Raw genomic sequence first — 20,201 nt, 5'->3', positions numbered from 1 at the left:
CAGGTTGACAATTTTAAAAGTGAAAATTGTGTTACACGAAAGCAACAGATTGAGTGATGCAAACTTTATTAAATAAGACACAAATTCAGATTTTGCTGAAACAAATTTGATTCAACTATAAAGCAGAAGACAATCGAGTCATCATTCAGGACAATTCAGTTCAAGTTTTGTTCTTAACTGACAGTGTCCATGCCCTCAAATCAATGATATTACTGAATATTAAACCCCAACTAATCAAGCTAAAGGTGACAGTGACGAGAAACAGTGACTACGTTTACAAGCAGCAAATAACCCGTTCAAAACCGGAATATTAGCAATAACCCGGTCGCGCACGGCCATGTAAACACAGGCAAAAACCCGAATATGCTCATATTCCGGGTTTTTAAAAACACGAATATGATCCCTGGGTTACCCCTTTTCTAACCCGAATATTTGGTCATGTAAACGCGTATCGGCATATCCCCATCAAAAGGAACATTGATTTGTGTTCTGCGCATGTTCTATTCTCAAGGAATCTTGGTCTTTTGAGTAGAGGAACTTCTTGTATGCGCCCGCGTGCAGTATACCGGAAGTATACAAGAAGTAGAGATAAACATGGTGAGACGCAGCACAGTAGTGTCAAGTGCTGCTGGTGGGTCAGTACCAGCACCAAAGCGCAAACAAAGGCGATCGCTATCTGCCCCCGAACTATTCATTATCCGCCTGCTGCTGCTGCTGCTGTTGTTGTCTTTGGATACAGGAAGAAGAATCGGAAATGACACTACTGTCTTAAGGTTGTCCGTACGTCCAGCCGCTAACCGTGCGTCGCCGTTTACATCGGGATATTGCCAATTGATTACAAATTCCACAGGAGTAACTCTCTGCTCACGCATGTAAACGGGTTATTCCGAATGTTTCAGAAACCCAAATAGTGACATTAACCCGACCATAACCCGAATATTGACAGCTTATAAACGTAGTCATTGACAAGAAACACAAACTCTATCAGATGACAGAAAGGGAGAAAAAATTCCCTGGGAGAAACCAGTTCTAATCATGGTGAATCCCAAACTTTGTTTTTTATAGTTTATTTACACAAACCTCAATATCTCAGCTCAAGAATCTCCTTGAAACTAAATCTGATCTTTAGAGCACATGATCTTTCACACAATCAACTTTGCAATATGTGGACTATTGTGATGGAATGACCTTTGAGATCACTCTTTTATGATGTTGACTGAATAATACTGATTTGCTTTAAGTGTGCTTGAAGTGAGTTGAACATGTAAAACAGCTTCAATTTGAGATGAACTGGAACTAAGACTGGACTGGACTGGACTAGTCATCAAGATCTTCAAAATTGATTATTCTGTCTGGATAAGTCTTCCAGTTTCTCACAGTTCAAAGATCTGCTTAGTAAAATAGAGATGATGTTGGACGGGATGCACTTTAATGATGTATTGAAGCAGATAAATGCATTCAGGAGATTCAGAAGAACAAACTGGATGAGGAAGAAGTTAGTTTTAGTAGAAAAGTCTCTGTGTGAAGAAGAGCATCTGATCATGACTAATAGAAAGATAGATCTAATATATCTAATCAGAGTTAAAGGCCGTAGCAGATGGCTAGAGTCTAAACTGAAGCACTGTATGCTTTCTTTTTCAGCTATGTTGTTCATAAGGAACATTTTAAAGATTTTCTTTTATTGGCATTGATTGCTTATAGAAATGTTTTCAATCTATTCATATGTAATGCAACAAAAACATGAAGAACAACAATGCACTGAGACATAGAGCAAATCATAAATGCTGAAATCACTGTATATCTGAAGATTTTAATCTGTAGTGTTATTGCAAGATTTTGTTTCATTGACTTGTTTTATTTTTCATTGACTTTTAGTAGATTGCAAAGGAATGTCATGTGTTTTTGCCATTTGCAGTACGGTGTGAGAACAGGGAACTGCTCTCAGATTTATATGTTTATGTACCTGGGGAGGCAGAAGGGGGAGACACTCCAGAAAACAGCCGAACAAGGACCTCTGACCCCGGTGCCATTTGGTGCAGGGGGGCTTAGTGGGCCAACTAGTGATGCATCTAAACTAGATATGGTTCCTTTGTCTATGGAAAACTACTTGGAGGAAGGCTCTGGGGGAAGAAGACCTTGGAAGAACTAGGATAAAAAGGTGGTTCAGTCTGTCTGGGGGTGTGTCACTCTTCTGCACAGGGTAACAACTGTGTATTAGACTGCTCCTATTCTTGCAAGAATAAATACTTCTCTTTTTATAATTTGACTCTGAGTGTCTCTTACACAGTAATGTTTGTTTAAGAAATTTTTGCCACACCAAATTGGTGTCAGAATAGTGGGATTCCTTGGACGTGCCTTCTGGACCTGAGAGCAGACGGTGATTGGCCACCTGGACTGAGTAAGTTCCAGCTCTACCTCGTAAACAACAATTAAAAATAACTTCTACATGCAAATTGTATAATATACATGCAAATTGTATAATATCAAAAGGCAAACATTTCTAGTAATTGTGCAGTTAATTATCATACTGTATTTTCAGAAAGTTTTGGAATACATCCTCTGCCCAAATGTGTCACTAATAAAAAACAATAATAAATAATTTAATGAGAAGGCTTATATTGACCTATAAATATTATTTTACATCTACCTTGTAAATATATTTTTTTGCTATTTTATTAAAGTGTTGACATGTAAATCAACAATTACAATTTTAACATTATTTCAATTGTAATCTTTCTTTTTTTAAAGTATCATAAAGTTAAGGATTCATTAGTTTGATATAGCCTAACGTTACATTGGAACAAACACTATAACATCTATAGTTTATGAGTTTATTTTTGACAAAACATAACATATGAGCAGAAACTGGCTAACAAAAGCTGTTTTGATTGATGTCTATTTTACAGTAAAAACTTTATAGTCCAAAACTAGCCACAACTAGTAGCAACAGCGCGCATATATGCCGTTCCTTCATCACACAGAAACGCGATTCATATTTAAACAGTCTTTTTGCGGTTTACAGACACTATTCCATATCGCGATTACAACAAAGCATATAAGACTAAAAAACTTACTTCTAATCCTCAACTGGATCCATTGCTCCTCGAAGTGAAACCAGCACTTCTGAGGTAAGTTTCCCAGGATTATTCCTCCTCACAGCCTCGCAAGATGACAGTAAATTCATCTGATTAAACTTGATGTGTTTTATCGAGCTGATGTGGCCGGTTTGCATGTTTTCATGTATTGCCTCAGATCATTTGCGTTTAAATAGCGCGCGCTCTCCGTGGGCGTGGTCACATTAAAAGATAACGAGCTATAATGAGCTGAAATGAGAACTCGCTCTTTTTATATAGATTACATAAACAGAGAATATTTGTTATAGTTTTGAATTAGACAATTTAAAAGTACACACTTAAATGATTATAAAGATATTGCTCATGCCTGGGTGAATAATATTTGCTGAGTTTTGTATATGTTTACAGACGTGCACTAGAAAAAAAGTTCACGGAGACGGAGAGGCAGAAAGCACACCCTGTTTATTTTCTTTATTTTACAAAAGCACAATGTTTTTATTTCGATTGTAAGTGGACACATAAAAAAGAAGACATTTAACAGCTTATTTTTTCATATTTCTTAAGTCTGTATGACCAAAAATGAATACAGAAGTATTTCAAATCTATTTTGCTGCTATGTAAAAAAAAAACCAAGCAAAACGTGCCGGCGCGTTTGCCGTCCCCAGAGGGTTAATATGATATTCAAATATCAATCTAGCTTGTTGTGATGTTCAGCAGGTGTCTTATAGCAGCTGCCAAGCGAACGTAACAATATAACATCTTTCGACACTCAAATGTATTTAGTATTGTTTTCACCAAGGAAAACAGTGCAACATTACCCCACAATTTTATTTATATAGTACATTTCAAACACAATGGTAATTCAAAATGCTTTACACAGAAAAGGAATTCAAATAATCGTAAAATAATTACAGCATGTGCATAAGTAAAAAATAACCTGAATCGTGTTCCCTCTCAAGGGAAACCACAATGTTTTATTCGCTTTTCTGTTTTGCATACACTTGTACAGTTGTCGGTTACAATAATCCACCATACTGGTGATGATGAAAGCATGAACAAGTTTCTCTACGTTTTAACTGGAAACGAAGCATCTATTTATTGCAATATTTTTGAGATGATAGTATGCTGATTTAGTTTTTACTTTGACTCTGAAACTAAGGTCTGACTCCAGATTCACACTTTAATTTATTTAACACATTTTAATTTGTTAAATAAAGTGACCCGTATGAGAAGTAATTCAGCACTCTTTCGTTAGAATGAAATGCAATAATATGAATGTCAAATGTCTTTTTAGTGTCTATTATCATTATCAATATCTGTGTTCTCTCATGTTCATTTGGGTTTGATCCATCCAAGGTTTTCCAGCATTATGCTTGAGCGTCAGTGCTGTTTAATTTTGAACCCCCAAAGGTGTGGTCTGACCTAATTTACAACATAACCAAAGGTGATCAGAAACTCCACCCTCATTCAACACAGACCTGGAAGTCAAACCCAATCTTGTGTCATGACAAAAGCAAAACTGTATCACTGATCAGTGGAGATTGTGTGGGTGAAATATAAATGTATTAGGCCAAAGCTCTATTGAGAAATTTAAAACATGTAAAGCTCAAAAAGCAATCATATCAGGCACTTCATGACTTCCAGAACTAAAATTATTCCTTACTCAAGCAGAATCAGCAGAAAATAAGAAAATGGACAATAACAATGAGATGTTGATAAAATGAGGGGAGTTTAATCAATAATTACATGAAGCAAATACAAACATTAAAGGAGAACTCCGGTCAATTTTAACATTGAGCTAATTTTTTTGTAAATTTGGAGTGCTGTCAATAAAGAGAACAACGACAAAAATCGGTGTTGCCTACACCGTGTTATCCTCTTTTTAAAATTTGCACTCTGTTGACTTGAATGGGGCACATTTTAAACCTGCTTTTATCCTCTTAACATATTTGATGTGTCATTACAAGTGCCCAGCCATGTTGAGTGATTCCTTCAGAGTGAACACGGTGAATCTGACTGCAGTAGATGTGAAAGATATTCATAAAAATTATGTTAATTCAAAAAGCGCAGATGTTAATTCGAGATCACGCGCGTGAACTCGACAATCGACTACTGTGGACTTCGACCGAAAACAGGAAGTAAATACAGGTATGTGCGCTAGTTGAATTAACATATTTTTTATTAATATCTTTCACATCTAATGCAGTCAGATTCACAGTGTTCACTCTGAAGGAATTAAAGGAGGGCACATGTAATGACATGGCTAGGCACTTGTAATGGCTGGGCACACTGGGCAACATGGCTGGGCACTTGTAATGACACATCAAGGATGTTAAGAGGCTAAAAGCAGGTTTAAAACTTGCCCCATTCAAGTCAATAGAGAGCAAATTTTAAAAAGAGGATAACACGGTGTAGGCAACACCGATTTTTGTTGTTGTTTTATGTATTGACAGCACTCCAAATTTACTAAAAAATTAGCTCAATGTTAAAATTGACCAGAGTTCTCCTTTAAGTAAAAGTGAAAGCGAATGAGACAGATCTCTCTCTTTACGGACTTATAAGAGCCAAAGCGTCTCAAAAGAAGAAAAGAAGAAAAGTGTCCAGTTTCAAAGATGCATGAAAGTATATCGTGCATTTGCATGGAAGAGAAGAAGTGGAAGGTAAACTAGATGTTCTGATAAAAAAATAAAGAACGAGTTAAAAAATTTATGTTTCTCTTAAAAGTGTTATGGCCTTCTTTTCCAGTGTGAATTTTCTGGTGGTCTTTCAGTTCATCTTCTGTAGTAAAGGACTTCCAGCACTGGAACACACACACCGCCGTGTATTTTCTGCTGTAATATTACGAATTAATCTTCTTCTTTGTGTGAATCTTCAGGTGTTTCTCCAGGACTGATGCCCAATGAAACTGTTTACCGCACTGATCACAGTTAAATGGTCTTTCTTCAGAATGAGGAGCAGAAGTGATTTCAGAGCGAAAGCCTGAGCCGCTTCTTCCCAGTGTGAACTCTCATGTGAATCTCCAGACTTGATTTACAGACTATATTTTTTGGCTTCTGTTCTTCCTTTCTTGTTCACGTCCATCAGATCTAAAAGAAACATTAAATCAAGTCAAGAGTCAGTTGTTCAGAGCGTGTATCAAACTGCGAAAGTCATGTGATTCAGTAAACGAGGCTTTGTTGCTTCGTGTAAATTCGGATATTTCGAGATCGGTTTCAGGCCTCATTCATATGTGGAAATAAATCGGATATGTGCCAATGCCACTGTCATGTAAACAGGCAGGTCGGATTTTCTGAGGCATTAGGCTCGTCTCCGCGGTTTAATGACGAGAGAAACCCTGACCCGCATCTGCAAAGGGACGGATGGCCCGATGAAACGCTGTGTCGTCATAGAAGAGGAATGTGGACAGGGGCATGGGAAGTATTTTTTACAGGATTGTACATGTAACGCACATTTTTGTTAATTTACATTTATTCATTTAAAGCATTTAGTAATTTATTTGCAATAATCACTTTAAGTGGGCGATTTAAAAAGTGTTAGGACTATTTACATATATTTAATTATATTAACATACGCGCAGAGTGTGACATCATATGTGCATAGAAAGAATTCGTCTGCAGCTGCTCAAAAAAGAAAAAGAAAAATCGTCCACAGATGTTCTACTCCTGAGCGCAACTCCACTGTCAGTAGGGGTGTGCGATATTGACAAAAAATGATATCTCGATATTTTCTGGGATTTTCTCGATAACGATTATTAGACGATATTTTGTTTATTGTGCTGGTACTTTGGCAGGTTTTGGATATTCTTCATACTCTGTGTGGTGGTCATTTCACAGCAGTGGCAGAACATATTTTTTCCAATACGTTTCAATTGATTTTTACCTAATATGGGCATTTTTACCTTTATAAAGCCTTTTTTTTAACCTAATTATATGCATGCATCATCTGTTGTATCATTTATCAAAATATATTATAAAAATATTTGTATTTTGCATATGATACTGTAAAAAACACATAATCATAGTTGTATTTTAATTGATCATAACTAGAGATGAAATGGCACGAACATTTCATGATTATAGTTACAAAAATGATCACGTTTATCACAGAATCCTGTTCAAAAAGTACTACACAATGAAATCAATTCACAAAGTTTTATGTCGAAAACCAGCAAATAACAAATAAAATTGGCATCAATATGCACCTTTTGTTTAAACATTAAAATAATAAAATTAAAAATGATGGCCAGATTTAAAAAGAGTGTCTTGCAACATGTTATCTACTAACATGTACAAGTTCAAATAAAGTTTTGACAAATAGGTTTTATAAAACGAAAAACGTATTTCAGCCTTTGAATCGTTTTTTTATAAAAAGAATGATTCAAAATAGGTAAATTACTGACATTTACAATGCACATTTATATTTTATTAATAGTAAAATTCTGTGGGATTTTCCCGTGGTGTCTATTGTTGCTATGCAACCATGCACTGCGCTCTCCACAACGACAAAGAGGTTTTAGTAGCTAATGGTTTTCCACCACTGAAAAACGCTTACTGTAGCTCTTCAACAAGATTTATTTACGGAGAAGAGAAAAACACCCGTAGTGTTTGGGTCCTTCATGTTGACTGAGCTTTCAATGTTGTTACGGAAACGATGAAGCTAATTGGTTGGTTCTTGTCACATGACCTGCAGTGCGTTTGCGGCATTCTGAAAAGTTCTCGCGGTGTCTGGAAAAAATGAGCGCGTCGCTTCATTTGTGAGCGCGCGCCTACATTTGAACAAAATTGAGCGTGCAAAAGACGCGATATGTGAAAGGCCCCTTGGCGAGCGAGCTACCTCCAATCAGGCCACAAGCTACTGGTAGCTCGCGAGCGATGTGTTGGAGACCCTTGGTAGAGTATGCATGCACTCTCTGCGTGTGTGTGAGGGATAGGCTATACTCGATAATGTCAAATTGCACATCGTTAAAACAACAATTACGATATTATCGCAGACGATATATATCGCACACCCCTAACTGTCAGTGTTGTGTAAGTACAGCCACTAGGCAGGATTTTTGTGTTGCCCAAAGACCTTCAAGCCATTGATGACACTCGCAAGACAGCAGTAATTGATCGTGAACTGCTAAGGCTAAACATTGACATAGCAGCTCTGCAGGAGACGCGTATCCCAAACAGTGGGTCACTGAAGGAGGAAATCTATACCTTCTTCTGATGGAAGTCCTGGCTGGACTTCCATCATGTGCAACTAAACCTCTACAAATGATCCAGAATGCTGCTGCCCGTCTTGTCGTCAACGAGCCCAAAAGGGCCCACGTCACTCCTCTGTTCATCTCTCTGCACTGGCTACCACTTGCGGCTCGCATCAAGTTCAAGGCATTGACGCTTGCATACAGATCTACCACAGGCTCAGCTCCCTCCTACTTTCACTCGCTCCTACGAGTCTATATCCCTACCAGAAGCCTGCGATCGGTCAATGAGCGACGGCTCGTGGTACCATCACAGAGAGCTACAAAATCACTCACCAGAACATTCTCATTCACGGTTCCTTGCTGGTGGAATAATCTCCCTACCCTTGTCCGGAATGCAGAATCCCTGACCACATTCAAAAGACAACTGAAAACTCATCTCTTCCATGAGCACTTAACTTAAAATCTTTGCATTTACTTTAATCCCCTTTTGTCTGGCTTATGCTACTCTGAGCAAGGCGTGAACTTTGTATGAGCACTTCCTGCATTGTTTTTGCCTCTTCACGATGACTCGCTTGCTTTAGTCCTCATTTATAAGTCGCTTTGGACAAAAGCGTCTGCTAAATGACTAAATGTAAAAGTAAATGTTCTGGCAAGGCAAAAGCACAGAGGAAACCAGAGAATATGGGGTGGGATTTGCCGTCAAGAACACTCTACGGGGTATGATTGAGCCACCAACAGGTGGTACAGAGAGAACCCTCACCCTACGTCTCTCTACAGCCCAAGGTTTTATAAATCTTATATGCATATATGCACCAACACTGCTAGCCTCAACTGAGACCAAAAACCAGTTTAACGAGTTACTAGACAACATTATTAAGGGCATATCATCATCAGAGCAAATCTATCTTCTGGGGGACTTCAATGCACGGGTTGGTGCAGACAGAGAGTCTTGGCCAAGCATCCTAGGTCTCCAAGGCATAGGAAACGTGAACGAAAATGGTTAGACTTCTAGAACTCTGCTGCTATCACGACCTCTGTGTGACCAACACCTTTTTCCAGAACAAGGTGTGTCACAAAACATCTTGGAGACATCCCAGGTCAAAACATTGGCATCAGCTAGACCTGATTATCACTAGGAAAGATTCCCTGAACAGTGTCTGCAACTCCAGAGCATACCACAGCGCAGACTGCGATACTGATCACTCTATGGTAGCCTCCAAGGTCAAACTGAAGCCCAATAAACTTTACTACACTAAACAGAAAGGTAAACCAAAGATCAATACATGCAAAACTGCCTATTCTGACAATAAAAACAGGAGTTCATCAAGCAACTTGAAGAAACTCTGGCCAAAAGAAAAGGGCTGAATTTGGAAGATCAATGGCATTTCCTCAGGAATACCATCTTTTGCCTCGTTTCCACTGAGCAGTACGGTACGGTACGGGACAGTACGGTACGGTTCGGGTCTGTTAACCATGATCTGGCTAGCGTTTCCACTGCCAACAGTACCCTTACTTGATAGGCGTGGTGTTTCGAGCTACGTCATTTTCGCGCGAAGAAGAACATAGTAAACTAATATGGATGACATACAGCAGATCTAGTTCTTGCTCCTCGACATGTATGATGTTTGTCACAAGAAGACAAGCGCCGACATTAGGCTTTTCTCAATATCAAGTACGTAAAGTTTGTACTTGCCATGTACAAAACATTCTTGAAAGTTCTTAAAAGCGTCACTCAGCTCGCGCTGCTACTCCGGTTATCTCTGTCACTCGGTTTGTACATTTTAAGCAACAATAAAACGAAATATGTTAAAAAACACCACTCTGCCTCTTTTCGTTTTCATTTAAATAAATTAAACATATAGGGACACAAATGTGGTTCATGCGCAACGCATATTGATTATTCACTGCACGTTATACGTTATTCTATTTATAACAAAACAAAATTTAAAACAAACCTAACGTTACCTCTTTTCGTTTAAAAAAATAAATAAAATAAACATATTCCAGGCAATATATGCATTTGTACAAATGTTGCAATAAACATCAGTGATAATCTTGTAATAAAAAATGACAATAAACCATATTTCTTTTTGTAAAATTTCAGTTTTATCAATAATAGCCTATATAAAACTTTAAGTAAAGTACAAGAAGCTATACAATAAGAAATAAAGCAAACAATTCAGTCAAATATCCAAATGCAGCGCTCTAGTCTTTACAAGTAAACACAAATAACGTTAATATGAAACTAAACTTAGCCCTCAGCCAAAACGATTGACAGGGAACTCATTATATATTCACGAGACCAAAGATCGCCTGTTAGGTCTACACAAAACGAATTATATCTTATGTTTAACCACTACCGTCGGAGTCAACGACGAACTAGCCGAGGAAAGGCTCATCCAGCCGGGAAACATGAGCGCCGAGCGCCCGCTGAACACATGGATCTCACAACCGGGGGAAAAAATAATCATCTTTATAAATAAACCACAGATTTGAGCTTTAAACAACTACATTTTCGCCTGAAAAACTCTTAAAATTACATTTCGTGATACAGTAACAGTAGTATTATATTAAACTATATTAAAAAATGGCGCTTCTTATGTTGTCATTCCTCTTGTAGCACGCGCAAGTGACGATTCTCTGTCAACCAATCAACGTGCAGTGATCTAGCTCCACCTTTTAGTACCGTTCCACTGTGCTAGGTACCCCAATGGAAGGGTACCTAAAAAGTGGTACGGTACGGTTCGGCTTTTTGGTACCATTCACAGCTTTTGACAGTGGAAACGCAAATAATTGCGTACCGTACCGAACTGTACCGTACCGTACCGCTCAGTGGAAACGGGCCATTTGACTCTGCACTCTTAACATATGGAAAGAAAGAGCATAAGAGCACGGACTGGTTGAGGCCAAAATCATGGAATTGGAACTAGTCATTGAAGCCTAACGGGATGCACTGATCAACTACAAGCGCAACCCCATCCAGCAAAACATGGAAGCACTAAGAACTGCTCGCAATGAAGCACAACGAACAGCAAGACGCTGAGCAAATTATTACCGGCTCCAACTCTCAGACAACATCCAGGAAGCCTCGGACACTGGCAACATCAGGAAAATGTATGAGGGGATCAAGCAGGCAACAGGCATACCAACAAGGAAAATTGCGCTCCTGAAGTCCAAGACAGGAGATGTCATCACTGACAGGGACAAGCAAATGTGTCGTTGGGCTGAGCACTACCTGGAACTCTTCTCCAAATAAAACACTGTAACCCAAAAAGCCCTCGACAGCATTTTAACTTGCCTGTGCTGGATGAACTGGACACTGAGCCAACCTTACCCCAACCTTGTTTGGCATCTTCTTCCCCATGTTGTTAACATTTGCCTTTAGACACTCTACAGAAGGTGTTCATCTACACACCAGGAGTGACGGACAGCTGTTCAATCTGACCCGCCTAAAAGCCAAGACTAAAGTCCGCTCAGTACTCATTAGCGATGCTGTTTGCAGATGATGCAGCTCTGGCGGCGCACGCTGAAGAAGAACTACAGCAGCTGCTCAGTCAGTTTTCCCATGCCTGGAAAGAGTTTGGGCTCACAATCAGCATTAAAAAGACCAATGTCATGAGCCAAAATGTCCCTTCGCTACCATCAATCCGCATTAATGACAAGGTGCTAAAAAACAACGATCACTTCACGTACCTGGGTTCCACCATCACCAGTCACTTGACAAATAAATATTTACACGTATTGCAAAAGCGTATTGTCCAAACTCAGCAAGAAAGTGTGGGACAACAATAACATCAAATTGAACACCAAACTCAGAGTATACCAAGCATGCGTCCTTAGCACCTTGCTGTATAGCAGCGAAACCTGCACGACATATGCCAGACAGGAAAACCGCTTGGAAAGTTTCCATCTCTGCTGCCTGCGTCGAATCCTTGGTATAACCTGGGAAGACAAGGCCACCAACACATCTGTCCTGGAACAGACAAACTCCCACAGCATGCACATTTTTCCAACTCAACGTCAGCTCCGTTGGAAAGGTCATGTGCGGTTTGTATGAAGGACATGACTCCAACCCGCCATCCAGCTTTGTCTGCTTAAATTGCGGCAGAGACTGCCATGCACAGATAAGACTGCTGAGCCACTCCAGATGTTGGCTACAACAATATTGATTGAAAAAGACAAAGGCGGCGCAGCCATTGTCTTTCAAGACAGAAGGGGCCTACTACTTAGTTCAAAGTCTACATGAAACGATAATGTTTTATGTCAAGTAATTCAATGTGACGTAATGATGCAAAGACATGCTTGAATTTCCCGCAGAAATCCACCAGTACCACTGGAATTAAAAACATTATTTCAAGCTTACCGTTTTGAATCGAGCTAAGGCAAGCAGATAGTTTTGAACACTGGCTGGTTATGTACTTGCTCATCAAATTTATTTTGGATAATTTTTAACCCCAAAAAAGTTACGGACAGGAGCTTTAATAAAAATACAGCTGTTCATTGTCTGTTAATGTTAGTTCACAGTGCATTCACTAATGTTAACAAGATTTTAATAATGCATTAGTAAATGTTGAAATTAATGTTAACTAACAAACCTTATTGTAAAGTGTTACCGTTATTTTTTTTAATTGTATTATAAGTTTGTGTTTACGTCACTCAAATTGCTTTTACGTCACTTAGCCAGCTAAAGAAAAACTGGTAACCAGGTAACAGACAAGTGACCAATCCTGAGTGGCGATGTCACTACACACATTCTTCCGTCACGGTTCGGTACAGTTAGCCAGTTCAGGGCAGAGAACGGTTTGTAATTGTGCCGTGTCGTACCAGGCTCAAGTGGAAACACAACTGGAACCTTTGCCGAAGGTGGAAAAGCAGCTTTTGTTTCTAAGCACATAAAGATGAACACCTTACCGTGATCGCAGACTGTGGTGATGTGGTTTCTCCACTGCATGGATCTTCATGTGTATCTTCAGGTGACTTTTAAAAGAGAAACTCTTTCCACACTGATCACACGTGTGCGGCTTCTCTCTGGTGTGGATCCTCTCATGTTTTTTCAGATGTCCTGACACACTGAATCTCTTGTCACAGTGTGAACACTTGTAAGGTTTTTCTCCAGTGTGGATCCTCTCATGTGCTTTCAGAGTTGATGACTGACTGAATCTCTTGTCACAGTGTAAACAGTTGTAAGGTTTTTCTCCAGTGTGAATTCTCTGGTGCATTTTTAAATCTTTCCCTGTTGCAAAAGTCTTTTCACACTCAAAGCACATGTACTCTCTCACACCAGTGTGTATTTTCTGATGCATTTGTAAATATAGCAGCAGTGAAAAACTCTTTCCACACACAGAACATGAATGTGGCTTCTCCTTTGTATGAACAGTCAAGTGTTTCTTCAGGTGTGATGCCGCAAGAAATCTTTTGCCGCATTGATCACATGTGAACGGCTTCTCTCCGGTGTGGATCCTCATGTGAGCATTAAGGTGTGATGATCGACTGAAACTCTTCCCGCATTGATCACATGTGAACGGCTTCTCTCCGGTGTGGATCCTCATGTGAGCATTAAGGTTTGCTGATTGACTGAAACTATTCCCACATTGATAGCATACATGTGGCTTCTCTCCTGTATGAACTCTCATGTGAAGCTTAAGAGATTGTTTCTCTGAGAATCTCTTTTCACACTTATCACATATGAACGGCTTCTCTCCGGTGTGAATTCTCATGTGACTTTCAAGGTGTGTTGATCGGCCGAATATCTTCCCACACTGATAGCATGGATATGGCTTCTCTCCGGTGTGAAGTCTGATGTGAACATCAAGATTATGTTTGATCGTGAAACCCTTTCCACATTGATTGCATGTGTGCGGCCTCTCTCCAGTATGAATTCTCATGTGAATCTCAAGTCTTTGTTTGTATATGAAACTCTTCCCGCACTGAGTGCAGGTGAACGGCTTCTCTCCAGTGTGAACTCTCATGTGAATCTCAAGACTTTGTTTGTATATGAAACCCTTTCCACATTGATTGCATGTGTGCGGCCTCTCTCCAGTATGAATTCTCATGTGAACCTCAAGTCTTTGTTTGTATATGAAACTCTTCCCGCACTGATCACATGTGAACGACTTCTGTCCAGTATGAACTCTCATGTGAAGCTCAAGACTTTGTTTGTATGTGTAACTCTTTCCACACTGAGTGCAGGTGAAAGATTTCTTGTCTTTTCTTTTCTTTAAAAATGTATTTTTAGTCTTTGAGCGACTCAAAGGTTTTTCTCCAGGTTTGACATGATGTTCCTCCTCCACTTCACTCAGTTCTTCACTCTCCTCGTTCTCTTCCATCGGGTCTGACATGAAAGAAAAACTCATTTTAAAATTTTGTAAATAAGCAAAATAATTAAAAGAGAGAAATATGGTAGCCTGGGTTTCCCCAGACTGCCTTTGCTCAGCGCGATTTTATTCTCGCTGAAAGGCAGTCTGGAAACCATGGACCTGATTTTCGCCTCGTTTAGGGAACCAATCACAGAACGGGGAGGGAGCAGCAAGACGATGACGACATCTTTGCGACACAACTAAGCAGTTTGCTTATATCTATGTAGTCAACATGGCAGCAGACGCGAAGCTACCTTTTGATGCAGCCTTAGATATTGTTCTAAGTAGTTTAGATCGCAATTTTATTTAGAAAAAAGAGCAGCGTTTGGCGTTAAACCATTTCTCTACATACGTCATCTGGTATAATGGAAACGATTGGCTATGCGCATTTGATAGACATTCTTAGCACCCAATAAACGGCGCCGGCGCATTCGTAAACCACGCCTCAAATACGAGAAAATGAACATGTGGTTCCCAGACCCAAGTCTCAACGAGAATTGGGTCTGGCGTTAGCCAGGCTAGAAATATGGAGTGATTGGAGATAAAAATAATCCCAGATATAACAGAAAACTGCTATGTATTTTTATAAATTAATTATATGTCCCTGAAACTTTCCATGAATGAGGTACACTGATCTTCCAGTTATTTATTTTTTTAAACATTATAGGCAAAAATCCCATGTTTCTGTAATGAGAACTATTAAATATGTCTGATCAATGGCACAATTATCTAAAATGATATGAATTAATTTTTACTTAAAGGATTAATTCACCTCAAAATTAAAATTTCCTGATAATTTACTCACCCCAATTCCATCCAAGATGTTCATGTCTTTCTTTCTTCAGTGGAAAATAAATTAAGTTTTTGAGGAAAACATTTCAGGATTTTTCTCCACACAGTGGACTTCAATGACCACCAAAATGTTGAAGTCCAAATCAATGCAGTTTCAAAGGGTTTTAAAGTGCTTCAAAGGCATCGGCTCGATCCAGCTGAGGATATGTCTTATCTAGCGAAACGATCGGTCATTTTCTAAAAAAATTAAATAAAATGTATATACTTTTAACACAATTGTTCGTCTTGTGCTGGTCTGTGACGCGCCATGCATTACGTTGGAGAGGTTACGCTGGACATCATTAAACATACAGGATACGCACACGAAAGGACCATTTTAAACAATAAACTGACACAAAGACATATGTCATTCAACAAACAATAACATTTTAACGATCCTCCTCCCTTCATGCTTGTAAAAAATGGGGTGGTACTTCCAGCGTGACCTTTCCAACGTGATTACATAATGCCTGGCACGCCACAGACCAGCACAAGACGAACAATTGTGGTTAAAAAGTATATACATTTTTATTTATTTTTAGAAAATGTCAGATCGTTTCGCAAGATTAAACCCTATTCCTCAGCTAGGATCATGCCTTTGAAGCGCTTTAAAACTGCATTGATTTGGACTTCAACATCTTGGTTGCGATTGAAGTCCATTGTGTGGACAAAAATCCTGAAATTGAATTTCTTTTCCACTGAAGAAAGAAAGACATGAACATCTTGCATGACATTGGGGTGAGTAAACTATAAGGACATTTTCATTTTGAGGTGAACTAATCCTTTCACAAAAAATATAAAATTAAATATAAATGTTTACCTCACATTATGCTATTGAATGACTTTAGAAGTCTTGGAATATAGTGCATGAAAACATTATCATGCTTTACAACGTTTTTTATGCCTTTAGTGGGGCTTAACAATAGCACAATAGTATGCACAATATCGGACCTCACTGAGAAGCTGCAGCCGTGGCGGGATGAATTTTGGTGTGGCGGACCACCACGGCAGAATGAATAGTGGAAACACTGTATCTAAAACCATTTCATAGTTTAACTGTTTATCTAAAAGTGATGAAGTGCTTGAATGTTTCTAACATGAATGTTCTTCAGCATCATGAATGAATGAAGAATAAACACCAACCTCTTTGTTCTTCAGGATCTTCAGTGTGTTTCATTCTGCAGGGTTCTGGATCACTCGTGTTCTCACTGTCCTCTTTAATAAACTCAGTCTCTGCAGATTTCAGCTCTTCCTGGTGCTTTCATGCTCGTCTTTACTTGCAGCTGATGGGAATATTCCAGCATTTATTGGAGAATTACAGTGGCAGGAGCTTCACTGATGATGTGACTGCTGTGGGAGGAGCTTCACAGATGATGAATTACAGTGGGAGGAGCTTCACTGATGATGAATTGTAGTATGAGGAGTTGATCTGCCAAAATAAAAAATATAAGTTACTAAGTTTGCATTTTGAAGCACTATGAACAGAATCAAATCATGCAAATATAAATAATAGTAAGAAAAACAATTGAAAGCAAAACAGAAATATAGTAACCAACAAATACCCTCAGTCTGTTGACACCAATGAACAATGAGCTTTAAGTGACAATTTACAGGAGATCTGAAGACATCTGCATAATAAATGAGGTGAAAACAGGAACTATTGTCATGAAATAAAGAGTGTTTTCAGCAGATCTGTTAATATTGATGAGCCTCAGACTATCAACACTCATTCAACAAGCCATTCGCGATCATCAGCAGATCATCTCACTTTATTCTGAGTGTTTGCTGTTAGAAACACATTATTTGAGTCAGGATACATAAAAGAAGCCTGTAAAACAGCTCTATTGAAAGACAATACTGTTATTTCTCACAAAATAACATGGATAAATCATCAATAATATAACAAAATAATTAAATAAATAACCTATAATTACGAAACTCTACAGGCAAGCAAATAACTACAACACCGTAATATGTGTATAGTTCGACATTATAATAGCCTAGCCTAACTATTAATTGCAATAAAGTAATTCAATCATTAACATTTTACAGATGTACAGAAACTGACAATGATCATAAAACTCGAAAGGAAAACGTTCATTACTATAAAGTGTTAGAAAAAACATCAAGTTTAATAAGTAAATGTAATCTTCCAAAATGTCGACAAAGAAATAAAGGTAAGCATGGAAATGGCAACAGCAACACTTGGGATCGATTCTCATCAATTCCCCTTGTATATCAAACTTTAACTTGACATTCAGTAACAGTTTTCACTCCAAACATCGAAACAATCACACAAATGAACACAAAGTCTCTCAGGTCTGAATGAACTCAACATATTCTCCTCATGCTCGCTGCTGCTGCACTACATGTTTATTTCAGTGAAAAGACGCACAAATATCGCTGTGATCGATAAAAACAATACAGAAATAAGCATGTCGCTTAATCAAACTGTATAAAGTGTGTTTGATGGTTGTGTAAATATGAGAAATACCGTGAACTGCTCTCCTCTCCTCAGAAGACTCGACGCTGAAACTCTATGAGGGAAAAGACGGCGCGAGCGATCGGTGACGTCATCGGCACCCAACACACGCGCGTACGGGACACCCCCGCAGCCAATGAGGCTGCTCACTGCAGAGCAAGTGGGTGGAGCTTAAGCTTTAGCTCCTCTTCGTTTGAGGACAGCACGCAAGGCTATTAACAATGAAGCTCTTTGTCAGCTCGAAATTTTAACTTAATGGGGACATTTTTTATTATTATTTACTTTTAGTATACTTTAAAATATGTGGTGAACACACATTACAATGATTTGCCATCTGACTTGTTTGTGCAGTAGCCTACACAAGTCAAGTCAAAATTGATTTTCATTTATTTATTTATTTCTATAGCACATTTAAAAACAGAGTTGCACCAAAGTGCTGTACAGTAAAACAATGTGCATTTAACAAGAAAGCATAAAAAGAAACCATGCAGAATACAAAATATAAACACATTAAGTACAACACAATAAAGAAATCACAATAATAAGGTTTGCCATGATTCTCATCCCAACTTGCAGGATGATGCTGCAACCAAGGATTTTATTTTTTATTGGGGCACTGCTAGCCTGGGAAAACCCAGACCACTCTCAGTTGTAATTCATTTCCACAGGGGCGTCACCAACGGACGTCGGATAGATCTAAAACCAATCAGAGCGATGAATGACATGACGTATGCAGAGCGACGGAGAAACATCTCGAGACTCTCAGCAATTCTCTGTTTGTGTTAACGAAAATGACAATTTTAAATCGCTTGAAACAGACGCGATAGCTGATTCGAACGAGTGATGTTGTGATGTTCCACGGCGGCATCCATCTTTGTAATGTACAAAATCTGCGTCACCGTCTCTGCTCTGTCGTCATCATGTAAAGCCCGCCTCAACGTTTCTGATTGGGGCCGCGATTTCGACGGATTGGAAATGGGTTTCAATGGGCTCTTTGCCAGACCCACTTGCAGAGCAAATCTAAATTTGCCGGAAGTGGTCTGGGTTTTCCCAGGCTAGGGCACTGCTGGATTACCCATTTAACACTGAAAGTCCTTGCCACAAAAAAGCAAACATAACATATAAGCCATTTGGTTAGAAATTGGCATTTAATTTGTTCTGGAAAAGTACTTGTGTTTAATTTATATTTTGTACAAGCATGTACTTAGAAATAAGCTAATTGTGTATCTATTTACAAACCATCAGAAAGAAGAAAGTCATATCCACCTGGCTTGAGGGTGAGTAAAGCTTGGGGTAATTTTAATTTTAAAGGAAACTAATCCTTTAATTTGTGTTCTGAAAATGAACAAAGGTCTTGCAAGTTTGGACCGACACAAGGGTGAGAAATTAATGACAAATTAAATTTTTGGGTGAATTAATCCTTTAATTGACCGTTCGCAAAACCCTGCCCTCGAATAGTTCTCGTCCAATCCTAGCTCAGCAACTGGAACTAAGGAGAAGGAACCCCGTTTAATGGTGTCCATTGTTTTCTCACAAACTGCTCCACCTTTGCTTTTATTGACTTGGATAAGTGGCCAAAAATCTTGATTGTAATAGGACAGTTGTGATGAGCAAGAATTCTGCATTTATCTCTATGAGAGAGATACAAACAATAGAACATCAAAAACATATAATCATATATACGTCACAGATTTCACAAAATACCCAGCAGTACTTTGATCCGAATTCCTTAAATATAAATTACTGCAATGCAATTACTGTAATCTTTTAAATACTTTTCACAACAATTCACCTTTGGCTAAGCCCCGTCCCCCTTAGTTACTGTTGCGATGTCCGACAACTTCATCTGGGCTCTGGGTTGTTATCAACATGGTTTATGCTGTGACGGCTCTTCCTGCGTAAATTTGATCAAACTTTTATAAAGCAGCAAATAAAGTGTCCGATAAAAGTAGGCAAAAGAGGCTGCAGTATGTGTTTGAAGGCTATATTCAATACATACCGGTGAAACGCAAGAAAGAAGGAACAACAAGGCATCCAAATAGAGGCAAACGCATACCGGTCACAGTCAAAAAATGAACCACCACATATCCTACTAATCGAGACGGAGGCTGGGACTAATGATATCACGGAGCAACACTGTTCATGCAAAGCTGGGTAAGTTAGGTCTCTATTCACTTCTATAATAGTTATTACAAAGCAAACGGACTGCGCTAGTATAACGTTGTATTTATTAGCAGCGTGTGCTAGCATATCAACAACCGGTAACACTT

General features: G+C 38.8%; 4 protein-coding genes across 4 annotated transcripts in view; 1 reads left to right on the top strand and 3 right to left on the bottom strand.

Moving 5' to 3' along the window:
- LOC307001012 (uncharacterized protein) overlaps nucleotides 1–20,201 on the bottom strand; it is a 573,545-nt gene that overhangs the window by 123,732 nt on the left and 429,612 nt on the right. The window lies entirely within an intron of this gene.
- LOC307000598 (uncharacterized protein) overlaps nucleotides 1–20,201 on the top strand; it is a 496,331-nt gene that overhangs the window by 304,906 nt on the left and 171,224 nt on the right. The window lies entirely within an intron of this gene.
- Nucleotides 1–20,201, bottom strand: part of LOC307000631 (uncharacterized protein) — a 426,328-nt gene that overhangs the window by 329,495 nt on the left and 76,632 nt on the right. The window lies entirely within an intron of this gene.
- LOC307000545 (uncharacterized protein) lies at nucleotides 4,788–18,047 on the bottom strand. The gene is made up of 5 exons (XM_079616187.1): nucleotides 17,944–18,047; nucleotides 16,593–16,878; nucleotides 13,174–14,593; nucleotides 5,601–6,160; nucleotides 4,788–4,849 (listed from the first exon to the last, which is right to left on the bottom strand). Exons 2-4 carry the CDS (start codon nucleotides 16,624–16,626, stop codon nucleotides 6,112–6,114), a joined length of 1,503 nt encoding a protein of 500 aa, XP_079472313.1. The 5' UTR covers nucleotides 16,627–16,878; nucleotides 17,944–18,047; the 3' UTR covers nucleotides 4,788–4,849; nucleotides 5,601–6,111.

The sequence above is a fragment of the Phoxinus phoxinus genome, assembly GCF_949152265.1.
Source record: "Phoxinus phoxinus genome assembly, chromosome: 1".
NCBI lineage: Eukaryota > Metazoa > Chordata > Actinopteri > Cypriniformes > Leuciscidae > Phoxinus > Phoxinus phoxinus.
This window is presented reverse-complemented; position numbering and strand designations above follow the sequence as displayed.